We start from the raw sequence: 21593 nt of genomic DNA, 5'->3' as shown, positions 1-21593 counted from the left end.
GATTGGTTTTTCTGTTTGTTTTTGAATTGTAGGAGTTCTTTATATATTCTATTAACCCCTTTTTAGATATATGATTTGCAAATATTTTCTCCCATGTATATTGTCATTTAACTCTTTTGATTATTTCCTTTGATGTGTAGAAGTTTCTAGTCCAATTTGTGTATTTTTGCTTTTGTTGCCTGTGCTTTTGGTATCATATTCAAGAAATCATTGCCAAATCTAATGTCATCAAGCTTTTCCCATGTTTTCTTCTAGGAAGAAAGGTCTTATTTATTGTTTTAGGTCTTATGTTAAAATCTTTAATCCTTTCTGAATTAATTTTTTTGTATATGATATAAGGTAATTGTCCAACTTCATTCTTTGTCATGTGGGTATCTTGTTTCCCAGGACCACTTTTTGAAGAGACTGTCATTTCCCCATTATGTGTTCTTGGCACCCTTCTTGAAGATCATTTGAAAACATAAACAAGGGTTTATTTTTGGACTCTCTCTTCTGTTCCAGTGGTCTTTATGTCTGTGTTTATGCAAGCACTACACTGTTTTGATTACTGTAGCTTTGTAATATATTGAACCCTAATTGGTACACCACTCCTGTTTCTTAACATTTCTGAGTCACTTTGTTTTAAATCTGTCTGTTGTATGTAGCCAAGTTGGATTTTGCTTTATAAGTCAACTTGAATATCTTTTCTTTAAATATTTATAGATGAATCAAGCCCACTCATTTATTGATATGTCTAATGTTTGATTGTAATTGTCATATTGTTTTCTTATATTTACTGTGTGCATTGTTATATTTACTGTATTTATTAATGTTGTTCCTTTGGTGTTCTTATTTCCTTGGGTATGAAAAGATTGAAATTTTTTCCAAGAGATGGCACCATAATACTGTTTATAGAGGTGGTCATAGATACCTTTATCCTAACTTTTTACAATTTGTTTTGTTAGGTTTAAATATCTTTGACTACTATTATTTAAATGACAATCAATGAGCTTATTCTACTTTCTCCATTTTTTTCTCTTATTTAAAAAAATTGCAGTTTCTACATTGCCAAAGTACATAAACTCTACATATTCTGCCACCACTGTCTCTACCTTTGTCATAGTCTTGGATCTACAGTTACAATATATTTACACCTGTAGTCTATAGTCTTTCATCATCTCTTAATTGGATAAAACTCATTCTTCCATGGATTTATCAGGAATCACTCTTAACTACCATATTCCCTGAGTTTTCACAGGCTTAAAAACTTTTTCAATAGCTTTGATTCTAAAAGTACAGGTTAGCTGAATATAAAATCCTTGGGTTATGCTTTTTTTTGCATTTCTTGAAAATGCTGTTCTCTATGTCTTACTTTGTATATTGTTGTTGAGAATTCTAATGGCAACCCAATGTGTTTTTTTTAACATCTTTGAGTATAATTGCTTTACAATATTGTATTAGTTTCTGCTGTATAACAAAGTGAATCAGCTATGTGTACACATATATCCCCATATGCCCTCCCTCTGGCGTCTCCTTTGCACCCTCACTATCCCACCCCTCTAGGTGGTCACTAAGCACTGAGCTGATCTCCCCGTGTGATGCAGCTGCTTCGCACTAGCTATTTTACATTTGGTAGTGTATATATGTCACTGCTACTCTCACTTCATCCTAGCTTACCCTTCCCCTTCCCCTTCCCCATGTCCACAAGGCCATTCTCTACATCTGCATCTTTATTCCTGTCCTGCCCCTAGGTTCATCAGAACCTTTTTTTTTTTTTTAGATTCCATATATATGCATTAGCATTTGGTGTTTTTCTCTTTCTGACTTACTTCACTCTGTATGACAGACTCTAGATCCATCCACCTCACTACAAATAACTCAATTTCGTTTCTTTTTATGGCTGAGTAATATTCCATTGTATATACGTGCCACATCTTCTTTATCCATTCACCTGTCGATGGACACTTAGGTTGCTTCCGTGTCCTGGCTATTGTAAAGAGTGCAGCAATGAACTTTGTGGTACATGACTCTTTCTGAATTATGGTTTTCTCAGGGTATATGCCCAGTAGTGGGATTGATGGGTCATATGGTAGTTCTATTTTTAGTATTTTAAGAAACCTCCATAGTGACTATATCAATTTACATTTCCACCAACAGTGCAAGAGGGTTCCCTTTTGTCCACACCCTCTCCAGCATTTATTGTTTGTAGAGTTTTTGATGATGGCCATTCTGACCGCTGTGAGGTGAAACCTCATTGTAGTTTTGGTTTGCGTCCCTAATGATGAGTGATGTTGAGCATCCTTTCATGTGTTTGTTGGCAATCTGTATATCTTCCTTGGAGAAATGTCTATTTAGATCTTCTGCCCATTTTTGGATTGGTTTGTTTGTTTATTGATATTGAGCTGCATGAGCTACTTGTATATTTTGGAGATTAATTCTTTGTCAGTTGCTTCATTTGCAAATATTTTCTCCCATCCTGAGAGTTGTCTTTTCATCTTGTTTATCGTTTCCTTTGCTGTGCCAAAGCTTTTAAGTTTCATTAGGTCCCATTTGTTTATTTTTGTTTTTATTTCCATTTCTCTAAGAGGTGGGTCAAAAAGGATCTTGCTGTGATTTATGTCAGTGTTCTTCCTATGTTTCCGCTAAGAGTTTTATAGTGTCTGGCCTTACATTTAGGTCTTTAATCCAATTCGAGTTTATTTTTGTGTACGGTGTTAGTGAGTGTTCTAATTTCATTCTTTTACATGTAGCTGTCAAATTTTCCCAGCATGACTTACTGAAGAGGCTGTCTTTTCTCCACTGTATATTTTTGCCACCTTTATCAAAGATAAGGTGACCATATGTACATGGGTTTATCTCTGGGCTTTCTATCCTGTTCCATTGATCTATATTTCTGTTTTTGTGCCAGTACCATACTGTCTTGATTACTGTAGCTTTGTAGTATAGTCTGAAGTCAGGGAGCCTGATTCCTCCAGCTCTGTTTTTCTTTCTCAGGATTGCTTTTGCTATTCGGGGTTATTTGTGTTTCCATATAAATTGTGAAATTTTTTGCTCTAGTCTGTGAAAAATGCCACTGGTAGTTTCATAAGGATTGCACTGAATACGTAGATAGCTTTGGGTAGTATAGTCCTTTTCACAATGTCGATTCTTCCAATCCAAGAACATGGTATATCTATCTGTTTGGATCATCTTTAATTTCATCAGTGTCTTATAATTTTCTGCATATATGTCTTTTGTCTCAAGTAGGTTTATTCCTAGGTATTTTATTATTTTTGTTGCAATGGTAAATGGGAGTGTTTCCTTAATTTCTCTTTCAGATTTTTCATCATTAGTGTATAGGAATGCAAGAGATTTCTGTGCATTAATTTTGTATCCTGCAACTTTACAAAATTCATTGATTAGCTCTAGTAGTTTTCTGGTGGCATTTTTATGATTCTCTGTGTATAGTATCATGTCATCTGCAAACAGTGACAGCTTTACTTCTTTTCTGATTTGGATTCCTTTTATTTCTTTTTCTTCTCTGATTGCTGTGGCTAAAACTTCCCAAACTGTGTTGAATAATTGTGGTGAGAGTATGCATCCTTGCCTTGTTCCTGATTTTAGAGGAAATAGTTTCAGTTTTTCACCATTAAGAACAATGTTGGCTGTGGGTTTGTCATATATGGCCTTTATTATGTTGATGTAGGTTCCCTCTATGCCTACTTTCTGGAGAGTTTTTATCATAAATGGGTGTTCAATCTTGTCAAAAGCTTTTTCTGCATCTATTGAGATTACGTTTCTTTCCCTTCACTTTGTTAATATGGCGTATCTCATTAATTGAGTTGCATATATTGAGGAATCCTTGCAATCCTGGGATAAAGCCTACTTGATCATATTGTATGATCCTTTTAATGTGCTGTTGGATTCTGTTTGCTAATATTTTTTAGAGGATTTTTGCATCTATGTTCGTCAGTGATATTGGCCTGTAGTTTTCTTTTTTTGTGACATCTTTATCTGGTTTTGGTATCAGGGTGATGGTCACCTTGTAGAATGAATTTGGGAGTGTTCCTCCCTCTGCTATATTTTGGAAGAGTTTGAGAAGGTTAGGTGTTAGCTCTTCTCTAAATGTTTGATAGAATTCGCCTGTGAAGCCATCTGGTCCTGAGCTTTTGTTTGTTAGAAGACTTTTAATCACAGTTTCAATTTCAGTGCTTGTGATTGGTCAGTTTATATTTTATATTTCTTCCTGGTTCAGTCTCGGAAGGTTGTGCTTTTCTAAGAATTTGTCCATTCCTTCCTGGTTGTCCATTTTATAGGCATATAGTTGCTCATAGTAATCTCTCACAATTCTTTGTATTTCTGCATTGTCAGTTGTTACCTCTCCTTTTTCATTTCTAATTCTGTTGATTTGAGTCTTCTCCCTTTTTTTCTTGATAAGTCTGGCTAGTGGTTTATCAATTTTGTTTATCTTCTCAAGGAAACAGCTTTTAGTTTTATTGAGCTTTGCTATTGTTTCATTCATTTATTTCTGATCTGATCTTTATGATTTCTTTTCTTTGCTAATTTTGGGTTTTATTGTTGTTTCTCTAATTGCTTTAGGTGTAAGGTTAGGTTGGTTTGAGATTTTTCTTGTTTCTTGAGGTAGGACTGTATTGCTATAAACTTCCCTCTTAGAACTGCTTTTGCTGCATCCCATACGTTTTGGTTATCGTGTTTTCATTGTCATTTCCTTCTATGTGTTTTTTGATTCCCTCGTTGATTTCTTCAGTGATCTCTTGCTTATTTAGTAGTGTATTGTTTCACCTCCATGTGTTTGTATATTTTAGTGTTTTTTTTTCCTGTAATTGATATTTAGTTTCAGAGCATTGTTGTCAGAAAAGATACATGATACGATTTCAATTTTCTTAAATTTACCAAGGCTTGATTTGTAACTCAAGATACAGTGTGTCCTGGAGAATGTTCCATGAGCACTTGAGAAGAAAGTGCATTCTGTTGTTTTTGGATGGCATGTCCTATAAATATCAACTAAGTCCATCTTGTTTAATGTGTCATTTATAGCTTGTGTTTCCTTATTTATTTTCATTTTCGATGATCTGTCCATTGATGAAATTGGGGTGTTAAAGTTCCCTACTGATTGTGTTAATGTTGATTTCCTCTTTCATGGTTGTTAGCATTTGCCTTATGTATTGAGGTGCTCCTATGTTGGGTTCATAAATATTTATAATTGTTATATCTTGTTCTTGGATTGACCCCTTGATCCTTATGTAGTGTCCTTCTTTGTCTCTTGTAATAGTCTATTTTAAAGTCTATTTTGTCTGATATGAGAATTGCTACTCCAGCTTTCTTTTGATTTCCATTTGCATGGAATCTTTTTCCATCCCCTCACTTTCAGTCTGTATGTGTCCCTAAGTATATAGTGGGTCTTTGTAGACAGCATATATACAGGTCTTATTTTTGTATCCATTCTGGCAGTCTATGTCTTTTGGTTGGAGTATTTAACCCATTTACCTTTAACGTAATTATCGATATCTATGTTCCTATTAGCGTTTTCTTAATTGTTTTGGGTTTTTGTAGATCTTTTCCTTCTCTTGTGTTTCCTACCTAGAGAAGTTCCTTTAGCGTTTGTTGTAAAGCTAGCTTGGTGTTGCTGAATTCTCGTAACTTTTGCTTGTCTGTCAAGGTTATTATTTCTCTGTCAAGTCTGAATGAGATCCTTGCTGTGTAGTCTTGGTTGTAGGTTTTCCCCTTTCATCACTTTAAATTACATCCCGCCATTCCCTTCTGGCTTGCAGAGTTTCTGCTGAAAGATCAGCTGTTAAGCTTATGGGGATTCCCTTGTATGTTACTTGTTGCTTTTCCCTTGCTGCTTTTAGTATTCTTTATATTTAATTTTTGATACTTTGATTAATATGTGTCTTGTTTTGTTTCTCCTTGGATTTATCCTGTATGGGACTCTCTATACTTCCTGGACTTGATTATTTCCTTTCCCATATTAGGGAAGTTTTCAACTATAATATCTTCAAATATTTTCTCAGACTCTTTCTTCTTCTTCTGGGATCCCTATAATTGGAATGATGGTGCGTTTAATGTTGTCCCAGTGGCCTCTGAGACTGTCCTCAATTCTTTTCATTCTTTTTTCTTTATTCTGCTCTGTGGTAGTTATTTCCACCATTTTATCTTCCAGGTCACTTTTCCATTCTTCTCCCTCAGTTATTCTGCTATTAATTCCTTATAGAGAATTTTTAATTTCATCTATTGTGTTGTCGTCGTTGTTTGTTTGCTCTTTAGTTCTTCTGGGTCCTTGTTAAACATTTCTTGTATTTTCTCCATTCTATTTCCAAGATTTTGGATCATCTTTATTATCATTACTCTGAATTCTTTTTAAGGTAGACTGCCTATTTCCTCTTCATTAGGTCTGGTGGGTTTTTTCTTGCTCCTTCATCTGCTGCAACCCGATTTTAAATATTCTCTTTGCCTAGAGGCCCTGGGGATTTTTACCCCCTCTTCATATGTAAAGTCTAACGGTTTTACTAGGGTATGTCTTGAAACTGACCAATCTGGATCCAAGCCTACTCAGACTTTTATTTCTGGAAACATTTCTGGGATTATAGGTTTAGATATTTGTCCTGTTCCATTATTTTGTTTTTATTCTTCAGGGACTCCGATTATTCATATATTGGCTCTTCTCTGAGTGTCCTCTATGTCCATCACTTTCTCTCTCATCCTTTTTGCTTACTATTTTTATTTTCACTCTTAGCCTTTCATACTTTTTGTCAACGTTTTTAAATAAATCTTCAGTTGAACCTATTCTCCCTTGAGTGATTTCACCTTCAAGATGACTTTGTCTTTATTCCTCAAATTTGTTCCTGAGTTCACTTAACCGTTTTCTACCTTCCTGTTTCATTTTTGGTTATTTCTGTTGTGGTTTTTCTGATTTCTCATTTGAGGTTTTTTTCCATATCATATACAGAAATTTTGTTTAAGGGTATTTATTCCTTTTGGAATGTGTGTTAGAGTTTTATTTTGCTTAACGTTTCATTTATTGGGGGATAATTTTCATCAGCTGAAATATTTTCTCATTTTAATTTTATAGCTTTGCATAGACACTATTTTCTGTTCACTTTGTGCTTTTAAAAAATAATTTTAAACTTACAAATAAGTTTTCAGTCTTTCCTTTTCCTCTATAAGCTCCGTAATTTACAAGAATACAGACTTATTTGGTAGAATGTCCCTCAATTTAAAGTTTGCGTGATGTTTCCTCATAATTAGATTCAGGTTGTGCTTTTTGTTTTTTGCAAAAAATGCCATAAAAGTGATGCTATGTTCTCAGTGGATCCTATCAGAAGGCACATGATATTGATTTGTTCCATTACTAGTGATGTTAATTATGTTTGGATTAGGTTGGTATCTACCAGTTTCCTTCACTGTAAAGTTAACTGTTTTCCTCTTTGTAAGTGGTATTTTATGGAAAGATACTTTGAGACTATATGGTTTTGCTCACAAACTTTCACCTGCTAGTTTTAGCATCCACTGACAGTGATTCCCTAAATCAGTTATTACTAATGACTAAACAGTGATTTTCTAATGTCATCTTTCTATATTTCATAGCTGGCATTCTACCCTAAGGAGGAGCTTTGCCTTTTCCCTCATTGATTTATTCATATCAATACATATTGAATAAATAGCACGTGTAATATATACTAATTCTTGGGAGATATAGGTGGAAAGTATTTAGGTGGAAAGGTCATGACGTCTGCAGCTTACCCTCAAATGTTTCAGCAAAATAATAGTAATCATACATACACACACTCAAGGGTGTTAAAGCAAATGTGAAAAATGTTATACTGTTCACCTAGATTGAATATTTAAGGAATATCACTGTACTATTTTGCAACTTTTTCACAGATCTGAATTTTTTCAAAATATAAGGTCCAAATATATATATAGCAATTTTAATCAAGACACTGCCAAAACCTTCACAAATATTTGAAAATAAGTCAGCCTATAGATTTAATTTACTGCATTTGAATGTATTCAAAGTTTATTACCATTGTCTATAGATATTTAACACTAGCGTCTGTGCAACAGTCCTCCGAGGCAGAGGGAGAACATGACACATAAATCTTATACACTAAGATAACAGTACCATGTTTGACACGTTTGTTTGATTCAGTAAACCAAGCTTGACAAAGCAGCCAACTCAAGATAAATGATTCCAGTCTTAGGACATAAGTGAACTTACCACTTAAGGGAACATTACAAATAATACTAAAATGTTACACAGACTTAACGGAAGTTCAGGATTTCCCCTATATGCTGACAGGTTCATCATGTAGAAACCTGTACATTACAGCACTCTGAGGTTTTAGCAAAGCATACATTACAGACACATTTGCCATACAGTGCAGTTTTATTGTGTAAGACATGAATAATAGTGCACTTAAATCCAAGAGTCACATTCAAATATATCAAGAGTACAATTCAAATGCATGGCTACTGAAGAAATACATACTCTTTTTTATTTTTTAAAATAACTAAGTTGTGCAAGTACAACACTTTCAGTGTAGATGATAATAGATCTATAAGGATTCTAAAAAGCAGAACTCAGGGTGTGTTTGTGTAGAATAATCCACCTCTCCAAAAATACATGCATTTGAAAAAGTGAAGCAAATGTCTTGGGCAGAGAGACACAGGCAGTGTTGCACAACTTGTTTTTATTATAAATCACAAATATATTTAATCTGTATACTCACAGATAAACAGAATGGCCCTAGAAGACAGTAAGCTCTCATCATGAAGTATTTTCCACGACAATGTAGTGTCTGCAGTGAGCCCCGTTATTTTTCATTAATTAAGCAGAAACTACAGTTCTGCACTGAAGTTCAAAAATAGGACATTAGTTTATTTTAAAGGGAATTTAGATTACAAGTTCAGACTTTCTAAAACCTAGCCCTAGAGTTTCAGAAGGTCTCTTCTGGGCTTTTGGTTTAAAGGAAGAAAATGCTGTGGACACTAGATTATAAGGACTGAGTGAAGGCAGAAGTTGTTTTATTCAAGAAAACAAAAATTAGCATTTCATACCATCTGAGAATAGATATTAATGTAGAAACCAGTCTTTTACTGTTTTTTGTTAAGATGGTGAATTACACAAAAATACTACCTATAATAACATATTGTACCAGCTCTGGAGGGGAAAGATCTGAGCCATGTTAAAGAATAAGAAATAATTAATCTCTGTTGTCCTGAGGTATAGGATAAACCTGTATCAGAGGTACTGAATGAATGACTTCATTCATAAATTTCAAAGCTTCCAGAACCAGGGGACTAACTGTTCTAAATATTGCCCATTTTTTGTCCAGGAAATACCTCTCTGATAAAGAGTGCTCCTAATAGATTCATGTTGTTTTAATTCATTAAATCTGGATATGGGTAAATACCAAAACTGTGTCTCAGGTTAAGGTCTGATAGTAAGTGAACCTGATGACTTAGTTAAGACTAACAATTAAAACAGCTAATCTTGGGGCTTCCCTGGTGGCGCAGTGGTTGAGGGTCCGCCTGCCAATGCAGGGGACGCGGGTTCGTGCCCCGGTCCGGGAGGATCCCACGTGCCGCGGGGCAGCTGGGCCCGTGGGCCGCTGGGCCTGCGTGTCCAGAGCCTGTGCTCCACAGCGGGAGAGACCACAGCAGTGAGAGGCCCGCGTACCACAAAAACAACAACAAAAAAAACAAAACTAATCTTGAAACCAGATAACTTTAAGAGTTATATCTTTAAGCAGATTATTTTTAAATGCAGCAAAATGTTCCCCGTTTTTCACTTCAAGAGACAATTACTGGTCAAATCTTTTCCATATATTGACTTTTTTATTTAACATAAATACTGACTGAATCAAAGACTAAAATCTCACTAAATTTTCATCCTTTAAAATGAAAAGCAGTGACATATCACCTCTACAAAATCAGGCTTTAGAATTCAAAGAAAAGTTTTAAAATTCTCCATACGGATCTTAAATGACTATCTATCGTCTTCCAAAGTTTTCCCAAAAATCACTTTAAAAACTTGCTTCAAAGGCCTAAGTTTTCTTACAAATAAAACAAATTTATAGGTGTCTTAAATCTGTAAGATTTTGTAATTTCTGCTTGTTTTCTTCCCATTTAATAAAATCAAAATGAAAAATGTCAAACTACTGAAGAATCTTAGACCACCCAAAAAGTTTCAGCATTTAGACCACCCAAAAAGTTTCAGCATTTTTATATAACAAACTATGTTCTTCTAATTTTTAAAAAATTATTAATTTAAATCTAAGGATCCTTGTACTGTAGCAATATTTTAAAAATATTCTTTGTGGGGCTTACTTTTTGCATTCCAAAAATGTAAACCAGCCTTCACAATAATGTACATGAACTTGATTATATCTCACTTTATTATTGGCTTGTAATGGGGTAATCTGCATGCTCACTAATTTGGCCATCATTCTCTTCATTAAAGTTTTTAAAGCCATATTTATCAAAGACAATTCTCCAAACTTAACCTTTAATAAGTAGCTTCTCATAAGTATATCCACTGTAATTATTCTTTTCATCCAAGGGATAAGTAACTTAATAGTATTACTAAAAACCCTCTTCAAATTATATTGATAAAACACTTGTCTTTGACAGAGTTCTCAGGTTTGTGGAAACCTTAGTATTTGTCTTATTAGATGACCCCTTTGAAATTGTATTGATACCAAAGTTTGTTTTTACACCCTGTAAACAGAACTGAGGTTTGGACAATCCCTAATTATAAATTAACACTAAAACACAAACTTGTCCAAACAGCTTATGATTGCTGTCTCAATAAGAGAAAGAAAAAGAAATTGAAACACTATGCTATTACTGTACTCTGGCTCACATATAAAATGTTCATCAGGAAGACAGTTATAAGTTGATGGCATACAATTTCTCCATGACCAAAGCTAATAAAAAATCCCTCCAAAGTTTCCACCCACAGAAGCCTTATGGCCAATTAATATTACCAGTGAGAGTCACTTCTAAAGAATCACTAAAAGAAAATCTCTATATGGTTTTCCTTATGGGGCCGTTAACTGAGAAGAAAAAGGCGCCTTCTTCAATTTTAAGGATCCATAAAATGCTGGGGTGTTTCCTCTTTTAAAAAATTAATACAGACATTTCACACAACACACAGATGTCTACAGCAAGAAAGTACACCTTCTTTGCTCCCTGCCTTATTAGCCTTTAGGTGAGGGCTTTAATGCCCCAAGATTCATAACTATAGCCAACAAAACAGGTCACGAATAAAACTGGGCTTAGAGGAGAAAGCAGACTAATTTACCAAAAGAGAGCTCTGTGGATTGCTGTCTAGCCTTTTGCTAAAAGTCTGAGGAAACAGAAAAAAAAAAAAGTTTGGGCAGCTGGAGATAGAAAGTATTTGCCACTTTTTAAGGCTTCTGAATGTGGCCATAGATTTTCCTACAGTTGATTTTGAAGAATTAAAATTTTAACTCAATACATAGCCCTAAAGCAGGGTTCAGTTTTGGTGTGTTTTACAATGAAATGGTTATATATAGATGGGATAGAAATGGTATTAAAGATTGCCCTTCAACTATCCTTTTAAAGGAAAACTAGAATTGACAGTATCTGTTAAAACGACCTGTGCCACAAAACAAAAATGTATAAGGAAAGCACCAAACCACAAATTTTAGAATTGCAGGCATAAACCAGCATAGCACATAAATATAGTCGTCACTGTTTCTGTAACATTGAAACATTTCAAATTGGCTTCTGAAGTTTAAAACATAGCTGCATCACGTTCATAAACTTTCACCTCCACTTAAATTATTATTTGCCTAGCATATAATGGACAAATCAGCAGTCAAGATAAATGTTCAAAAGGCTCAAGACAATAAGAAAATTTTAACCTTAGTATTAGTGAACTCTTAGAATATTTAAAAATAAAACAAAACATAATAAAACACACATATCCATACATAAACCAGTGCAATAAGAACTTCAGACAAGGGCGGTGCATCTCTGGTTTAAGGACACCGTATTTGTAGCTTAATCATAACAAATTAACATCTATTCTAAATGACGGTTTAACATTACATCCAGCATTTGACACACATTTAACATGTGTGTCAAAACCCTGAAAAACCAATTCAACACTAAAGATACCTTATCAGTAACAAATTCCTACTTTATTTCTATATTGCACATATTTTAGTATCTGTTACAATAAATTTACTTCTTCTTAATGTAAATATCAGAGGACTATAGCTGTTGCCCTTTACGTAAAAATAATTTACCTTGAATAAATATTCAGCTTTTGTTTTCTTGACAAATCAGAATGAGGATGAATTCAGCTCTGTCAGTCCAAAACTGTTTTAAAGAGAATGGCTTTTTTATGTGGCAAAGGTATTGGAAATGGTATGTTAAACACAAAATTCTTTGTTTATCAACCATTTCAGGTTTGAAAAATATTTCTATATTTGGAGTGCTTCAAAGTCTGATCCTTTTTTTAAACTAACATATATTCCCTAAGAGTTTAATCATATTCTTGACTGGTCTGGAGCACTGTTTGGAAAGTGGATGCAGAGAAAAGCTTAGGGTGAAATGGCATATAACACAAATGGCATTAAATAGGTCACTTGTTTCATGTAAAATAAAATGACTAGCACCTCCTTCCTGCTCCCAAAGTGAAGAGGCCTAACAGGCCACATGAAACATGAATAATTATAGTAAGTTCCATTCATAAAGTTTTGAGGAGTCCATTATATTAGAAGGTTCTCACATCTAAAGCCTTAAGTTTAAGGCTACTGTGTGAAAGTGAACTGAAGGGCAAGGGAGAGAGAGATGGGATACCAGTCCTGATGGTCCTCCGAGGGCTGCAGGGGATCTGGAATTCAGGGACTCTCCTGCATCCCATCTTCAGTCTCCAGTTCTGCCAACTGCCGCCTAAGGATATTTACTTTTGCTTGTAATTCCTTGTTATATTCAATGATGTTAACCATTTCTTCATATGCTTCATCCAAATACTTGGAAGATCTGTTCCAACGCAGAAAAATACCTATTGAATCCACAAAAGGAAAACAGAAAGGAAAAAGATACACACAACGGATTAGCATTATAATTGTGGTTAATATATAATCCCATGCATTATAATCCTTCTCATTTTTTCACAATTCACATCTGTGTTTTATTATACTCTAAAATATACAACAATCTTGAGGTATTGAAAGAGTACAATTGAGTACAGTATTCAAGAAGTTACTATTAGGGAACCCCCATAAGGTTAACAGCTGATTTCTCAGCACAAACTCTACAAGCCAGAAGGGAGTGGCATGATGTATTTAAAGTGATGAAAGGGAAGAACCTACAACCAAGATTACTCTACCCAGCAAGGATCTCATTCAGATTCAATAGAGAAATCAAAAGCTTCACAGACAAACAAAAGCTAAGAGAATTCAGCACCACCAAACCACCTCTACAACAAATGCTAAAGGAACTTCTCTAAGAGGGAAACACAAGAGAAGAAAAGGACCTACAAAAACAAACCCACAACAATTAAGAAAATGGTAATAGTAACATATATATTGATAATTACCTTAAATGTAAATGGATTAAATGCTCCAACCAAAAGACACAGGCTTGCTGAATGGATACAAGAACAAGACCCATATATATGCTGTCTACAAGAGACCCACTTCAGACCTAGGGACACACAAAGACTGAAAGTGAGGGGATGGAAAAAGATATTGCATGCAAATGGAAATCAAAAGAAAGCTGGAGTAGCAATACTCATATCAGACAAAATAGACTTTAAAATAATGTTACAAGAGACAAGGACACTACATAACGATCAAGGGATCTATCCAAGAAGAAGATATAACAATTATACATCTATATGCACCCAACATAGGAGCACCTCAATACATGAGGCATCTGCTAACAGCTATAAAAGAGGAAACTGACAGTAACACAATAATAGTGGGGGACTTTAACACCTCACTTACACCAATAGACAGATAATCCAAACAGAAAATTAAAAAGGAAACACAAGCTTTAAATGACACAATAGACCAGATAGATTTAACTGATATTTATACGACATTCCATCCAAAAACAGCAGATTACATTTTCTTCTCATGTGCACATGGAACATGCTCCAGGACAGATCACATCTTGGGTCACAAATCAAGCCTCAGTAAATTTAAGAAAACTGAAATCATATTAAGCATCTTTTCTGACCACAATGCTATGAGATTAGAAATGAATTACAGGGGAAAAAAACGTAAAACGACGAACACATGAAAGCTAAACAATACGTTACTAAATAGCCAAGAGATCACTGAATAAATCAAAACATACCTAGAGACAAATTACGAGAACATGACCATCCAAAACCTCTGTGAGGCAGCAAAAGCAGTTCTAGGAGGGAAGTTTATAGCAATACAAGCCTACCTCAAGAAACAAGGAAAATCTCAAGTAAACAATCTAACCTAAAGGAACTAGAGAAAGAAGAACAAAAAAAACCCCAAAGTTGGCAGAAGGAAAGAAATCCTAAAGATCAGAGCAGAAATAAATGAAAAAGAAACAAAGAAAACAATAGCAAAGATCAATAAAACCAGAAGCTGGTTCTTTTACAAGATAAACAAAATTGATAAACCATTAGCCAGACTCATCAAGAAAAAGAGGGAGAGGACTCAAATCAATAAAATTAGAAATAAAAAAGGAGAAGTTACAACAGACACCGCAGAAATACAAAGCATCCTAAGAGACTACTACAAGGAACACTATGCCAATAAAATGGACAACCTGGAAGAAGTGGACAAATTCTTAGAAAGGTATAACTTTCCAAGACTGAACCAGGAAGAAATAGAAAACATGAACAGACCAATCACGAGTAATGAAATTGCAACTGTGATTAAAATTCTTCCAACAGGGGCTTCCCTTGTAGCGCAGTGGTTGAGGGTCCGCCTGCTGATGCAGGGGACACGGGTTTGTGCCCCGATCCAGGAAGATACCACATGCTGCGGAGCGGCTAGGCCCGTGAGCCATGGCCACTAAGCCTGCACATCCGGAGCCTGTGCTCCGCAATGGGAGAGGCCACAGCAGTGAGAGGCCCGCGTACCACAAAAAAAACAAACACAAGTCCAGGACCAGATGGCTTCACAAGTAAATTCTATCAAACATACAGAAAACAGCTAACACCCATCCTTCTCAAACTCTTCCAAAAAATTCCAGAGGAAGGAACACACCCAAACTAATTCCATGAGGCCACCATCACCCTGATACCAAAACCAGAGAAAGATACTACAAAAAAGAAAATTACAGACCAATATCACTGATGAATATAGATGCAAAAATCCTCAACAAAATACTAGCAAACAGAATCCAACAACACATTAAAAGGATCATACACCATGATCAAGTGGGGTTTATCCCAGGGATGCAAGGATTCTTCAATACACGCAAATCAATCCATGTGATACACCATATTAACAAACTAAAGAAGCAAAACCATATGATCATCTCAATAGATGCAGGAAAAACTTTTGACAAAATTCAACACCAATTTATGATAAAAACTCTCCAGAAAGTGGGCACAGAGGGAACCTACCTCAACATAATAAAGGCCATATATGACAATCCCTCAGCCAACATTGTCCTTAATGGTGAAAAACTGAAAGCATTTCCACTAAGATCAGGAACAAGACAAGGTTGCCCAATCGCACCACTCTTATTCAACAGTTTTGGAAGTTTTAGCCACAGCAATCATAGAAGAAAAGGAAATAAAAGGAATCCAAATCAGAAAAGAAGAATTAAAGCTGTCACTATTTGCAGATGACATGATACTATACATAGAGAATCCTAAAGATGCTACCAGAAAACTACTAGAGCTAATCAATGAATATGGTAAAGTTACAGGATACAAAATTAATGCACAGAATTCTCTTGCATTCCTATACACTAATGATGAAAAATCTGAAAGAGAAATTAAGGAATCACTCCCACTTACCACTGCAACAAAAAGAATAAAATACCTAGGAGTAAACCTACCAAGGGAGACAAAAGACCTGTATGCAGAAAACTATAAGATACTGATGAAAGAAATTAAATATGATATAAACAGATGGAGAGATATACCATGTTCTTGGAATGGAAGAATCAACATTGTGAAAATGACTCTACCACCCAAAGCAATCTACAGATTCAATGGAATCCCTATCAAATTACCAATGGCATTTTTTACAGAACCAGAACAAAAAAATCTTAAAATTTATATGGAGACACAAAAGACCCCGAATAGCCAAAGCAGTCTTGAGGGAAAAAAATGGAGCTGGAGGAATCAGACTCCCTGACTTCAGACTATACTACAAAGCTACAGTAATCAAGACAGTATTGTACTGGCACAAAAACAGAAATATAGATCAATGGAACAGGATAGAAAGCCCAGAGATAAACCCACGTACATATGGTCACCTTATCTTTGATAAAGGAGGCCAAAATATACAGTGGAGAAAAGACAGCCTCTTCAGTAAGTCATGCTGGGAAAATTGGACAGCTACATGTAAAAGAATGAAATTAGAACACTCACTAACACCATACACAAAAATAAACTCAAATTGGATTACAGACCTAAATGTAAGGCCAGAAACTATCAAACTCTTAGAGAAACTCTCTGACATAAATAAATCACAGCAAGACCTTTTTTGAACCACCTCCTAGAGTAATGGAAATAAAATCAAAAATAAACAAATGGAACCTAATGAAACTTAAAAGCTTTTGCACAGCAAAGGAAACTACAATGAAGATGAAAAGACAACCCTCAGAATGGGAGAAAATAGTTGCAAACGAATCAACAGACAAAGGATTAATCTCCAAAAGATATAAACAGCTCATGCAGCTCAATATTAAAGAAACAAACAACCCACTCAAAAAATGGGCAGAAGACCTAAATAGACATTTCTCCAAAGATGTACAGATGGCCAAGAAGCACATGAAAAGCTGCTCAACATCACTAATTATTAGAGAAATGCAATTCAATACTACAATGAGGTATCACTTCACAGCAGTCAGAATGGGTATCATCAGAAAATCTTCGAGCAACAAATGCTGGAGAGGGTGTGGAGAAAAGGGAACCCTCTTGCACTGTTGGTGGGAATGTAAATTGATACAGCCACTATGGAGAACAGTATGGAGGTTCCCTAAAAAACTAAAAATAGAATTACCGTATGACCCAGAAATCCCACTACTGGGCATATACCCAGAGAAAACCATAATTCAGAAAGACACATGCACCCCAATGTTCACTGCAGCACTGTTTACAATAGCCAGGTCAGGGAAGCAACTTAAATGCCCATCAGCAGATGAACACATAAAGAAGATGTGGTACATATATACAATGGAATATTACTCAGCCATAAAAAGGAACGAAATTGGGTCATTTGTTGAGACGTGGATGGATCTAGAGACTGTCATACAGAGTGAAGTAAGTCAGAAAGAGAAAAACAAATATTGTATATTAACGCATATATGTGGAACCTAGAAAAATGGTACAGATGAACCGGTTTTCAGGGCAGAAATTGGGACACAGATGTAGAGAAGAAACGTATGGACACCAAGGGGTGAAAGAAGTGGGAGTGGGGGTGGTGGTGGGATGAACTGGGAGATTGTGATTGATATGTCTACACTGATGTGTGTAAAATGGATGACTAATAAGAACCTGCTGTATGAAACGATAGAATTCAAAAATTAAAAAAGTCACTATGTACATGCTCATTAATTCTTCAAAACCCCACAAAATTATGAAATAGATCAAAATCCTGTTCTCTGATATATTCAGGAATACAAACTGTACATTTACAATGGGATAAACTTTATAGTTTCACAATACAAATCTTTCTTTAAACAATTACAGAACTTTATCCAGACCTGTAAGACCTACATGTGTGAAATCACTTTCACTGGAAAAGTGGCAGTTACAGCAAAACAGAACTACACAAACTGTTATTTAAGAGCCTAAACTTCAGCACTCCCTCTCTCTCTCTCTCTGTTACTTACGAGGCAGCTTTCCAATTCTGTAGGCAACTGCTTCTTTCCCCAAATAATAATTATCCTTTTATTATGGAGTAAAGACATTTTCTCCTCTACACAGATGTACGTTAATGATATCAGCCCAAAGTAACCGCTTAAAGATACTCAGGCCAGGAGGCACAAACACCTTCCAGGCTGCAAGAAGTCAGCAGCTGGCAAGTTCACAAAAGTTTTATGATTAGAATACTTTATATTAGAATACTTTCCATAAACCAAACTGCCATGCACCCTAGACAGTCCTTCTGTAATGTGTCCAAATGCTAGATAGAAGAAGATAGAAACACAGACTAAAGACTGACCTGTGTTGATTTTTCTATTAAATGAGCTTATTTTTAAAATCCTTTTCTTCAGTACAGGAATTACTTAATATTAATGGTTGACTACAATGACTACAATGTAATTATAAACAGCAGAGAGACATTTTAAGACCAGAGTAGTGTCATTATACAATCCATTTACTTTCCATGAGAATATTTTACCTAACAGGATTTCTTCCAGTTCTAAGTTGAGGAGGTAGTAAACATACAGAGAAACCCCTTTCTTAATGGTGTAGGAGGAACTCATTCATATAACAAAAAAATTTTCTTCTATCACATAATCCCTAAACTGTCAATGAGGTTTGGTAAAAACAAGTTAAATAGTCCTTTAGGCCATTGGACTCCCAATTTTGGCTTTCCTCCCAACTAACTAGATTCTTGTTTCAGTTATTAAACATGACAGTGGCTTTTAGGTAAATTGTCTCAGAAGTCTTAAACAAGTAGTACAGCTGTAAACTCTCATTTAAGAGATCACCTGTCCTGCATCTGTGACTATCTAAACACTCAATAAGCAAGGAGAAGTTCTGAGCAGCCCCAAATCCCCAAAGCACTAACACTCAGACTCAGAGACCCTGGAGACTGAGGCCACTTTCCCACAATTCTAACTAGGGGACACCTCAACTGATAAGATTAGAAGCATAAACTGAGGGGGAGGAAGCAGCTAATGACAGATATGCCAAGCGGAACAAGCCGTGAAACTGATGGCCGGAGAAGTGACAGAAACAGGCTCGGTCTCAAAACAAGGAAGCAAAGCAACCTGAGACCCTTTTACACACAACGGGCAGTTTCCACACGAGAATTACCCTTGAGACAATAATGTATTAGAACACAGTATACTAACTGACATTTATAGTACTTCAATTTACCAAACAGCTATCATTCCTGTGTGTATGCCTTATATTGTTTAATATAAAGATGAATAAAAATGTACCTACAAACGTACACTACCTACAAATTGGTTAAAAAGAAATTAAATGGTTTTTTATAGTCTTTGCTTAATGAATGGATAATATGTTTTAGATAGGTTTTGGTTATTTTTTAAAAAAACAAGCTTTAGTATTTAAGGAGATAAACTTCAAGAATCTGAAAAATTAATGTAGGTAAAACACATTCTTTAGGGGGCTTCCCTGGTGGTGCAGCGGTTGAAAGTCCGCCTGCCGATGCAGGGGACACAGGTTCGTGCCCCAGTCCAGGAAGATCCCACATGCCGCAGAGCGCCTAGGCCCGTGAGCCACGGCCGCTGAGCGGGCGTGTCCGGAACCTGTGCTCTGCAACGGGAGAGGCCACAACAGTGAGAGGCCCGTGTACCACAAAAAAACCAAAAAACACATTCTTTAGAATAGACATGAAAATTAAGCCTGGATTACTGTTCCACACAAACAGGATATCTGTATTACTGCACTGATGGATGGCATTTATGTACGTTTTGTGGAATCTTACTAGAATGACTAGTTCATTACCCCTTCAACAGCCTTCAACAGAAGAATCTACCTAATGACTACTTAATAAAGCAAACAGAAACCATCTCCTAGGAGCTTACAGTTTATACCTGTCCCAACCACCTATCACTTTTTCTACACAAAAAGTAATGTACTTTTCCTCACACCCATTAGGATGGCCTATCAAAGGAGAAAAGCAGAAAATAACAAGCATTGATGAAGATGTGGAGAAACTGGAACCCTTTTTCATTGCTGGTGGGGTCGTAACATGATGCAGTCATTACGGAAAACAGAATTACTGTTCCTCAAAATACTGAACGTAGCATTACCATATGACCCAGCAATTCCACTTCTGGGTACATACCCCAAAGAATGGAAAGCAGGGCCTCAAAGAGATGTTTGCATGCCTATGTGCCAAAACGTGGAGGCAACCCAAGTGCCCACTGACATAAGGATAAACAAAACGTCATGCACACACACAATAGAAAATTACTCAGCCTTAAAGAGGAAAGAGAGGGCTTCCCTGGTGGTGCAGTGGTTGAGAGTCCGCTTGCCGATGAAGGGGACACGGGTTCGTGCCCCACTCCGGGACGATCCCACATGCTGTGGAGCGGCTGGGCCTGTGAGCCATGGCCGCTGAGCCTGCACGTCCAGAGCCTGTGCTCCGCCACGGGAGAGGCCACAACAGTGAGAGACCCGCGTACCACAAAAAAAAAAAAAAGGAGGAAGGAGATCCTGTCCCATGCTACCACATGGATGAGACTTGAGCACATTAATTATGCTAATGAAATAAGCCAGTCACAAAAGGACAAATACTGTATGGTTCCACTTATATGAGGTACCTGGAGCAGTCAAATCCAGAGACAGAAAGCAGAAGGGTGGTTGCCTGGGGCTGGAGAGGGGCACTGAGAAGTTGTTTATGGGTACAGAGTTTTAGATTTACAAGATGAAAAGTTGTGGAGACCTGTTTCACAGCAACATGATATACTTAACCATACTGAACTGCACACTCAAAGATGGTTAAGTTGGTAAATTTTGTGTTTTTGTCACAATAAAAAAAATGTACCTTCTTATCTTGAGAAAATATCCGATATAAACAGCAGTATCCATGTACTCATGTACCCACAGGCAGTCAAGAGAACATCCTAGACTATATTAATAAAATGTTTGCGAAGGATGCGTGGCTTACCCTCCCACAGCTGAAGACTCTGTGGAGCAACTGAAGGCCAGATGACAAGATTGTTGGCTTCAAAGAGAGGGTTGGTGAACTTACTCAGTTCACTGGGCCGGTTGACCCAAGACCATAGAGACATCGTTTTCTGCTGTAGCTTCAACTTGCATCTGATCAAGAAAGAAAACTGCCATTAAAGCAATTAATTTATGACCACAGAGACATCGTTTTCTGCTGTAGCTTCAACTTACATCTGATCAAGAAAGAAAATTGCCATTAAAACAATTAATTTATGACAACCACTATTAAATGCTCCTTCTAACAGGACAATTTCTTTTCTGTTGTATGTTAGAAAGCAGAACACAAGACTTTTAGCAGAGGAACAAAATGTTGTAAAATTAAAATATTTGTCAGCATTTTTAACTGTCAACAACATCAAAACAAAGACTGTTTTGCAGGCTTCCAAAGCTGGCAACAAAGTTAATCCACCAAGAAGATATAATAATTATAAATATATATGTATGTTGCACCCGAGCCACAAAACATATGAAGCAAAAACTGATGTAATGGAACAGAGAAACAGACAATTCTCTAATATAGTTGAGGATTTCACTA

At 36.0% G+C, this 21593-nt stretch overlaps 1 protein-coding gene and 1 long non-coding RNA gene across 2 annotated transcripts in view; one reads left to right on the top strand and one right to left on the bottom strand.

The window, feature by feature from the left end:
- The window catches only part of LOC137228196 (uncharacterized), a 95045-nt gene that overhangs the window by 69504 nt on the left and 3948 nt on the right, over positions 1–21593 (top strand). The gene's annotated exons all lie outside the window — the stretch shown is intronic.
- The window catches only part of MTMR9 (myotubularin related protein 9), an 86015-nt gene continuing 72771 nt past the window's right edge, over positions 8350–21593 (bottom strand). Inside the window, exons 9-10 of the mRNA XM_067745321.1 lie at positions 20997–21148; positions 8350–13021 (exon numbers count right to left, since the gene is read on the bottom strand). Coding sequence (XP_067601422.1) covers positions 12858–13021; positions 20997–21148 — 316 coding nt within the window. The 3' untranslated portion in view covers positions 8350–12857. The remainder of the gene's footprint in view (positions 13022–20996; positions 21149–21593) is intronic.

The sequence above is a fragment of the Pseudorca crassidens genome, chromosome 7 (assembly GCF_039906515.1).
Source record: "Pseudorca crassidens isolate mPseCra1 chromosome 7, mPseCra1.hap1, whole genome shotgun sequence".
Lineage (NCBI taxonomy): Eukaryota > Metazoa > Chordata > Mammalia > Artiodactyla > Delphinidae > Pseudorca > Pseudorca crassidens.
The sequence above is the reverse complement of the archived record's forward strand: the minus strand, read 5'-3'. Positions and strand labels throughout refer to the sequence as shown.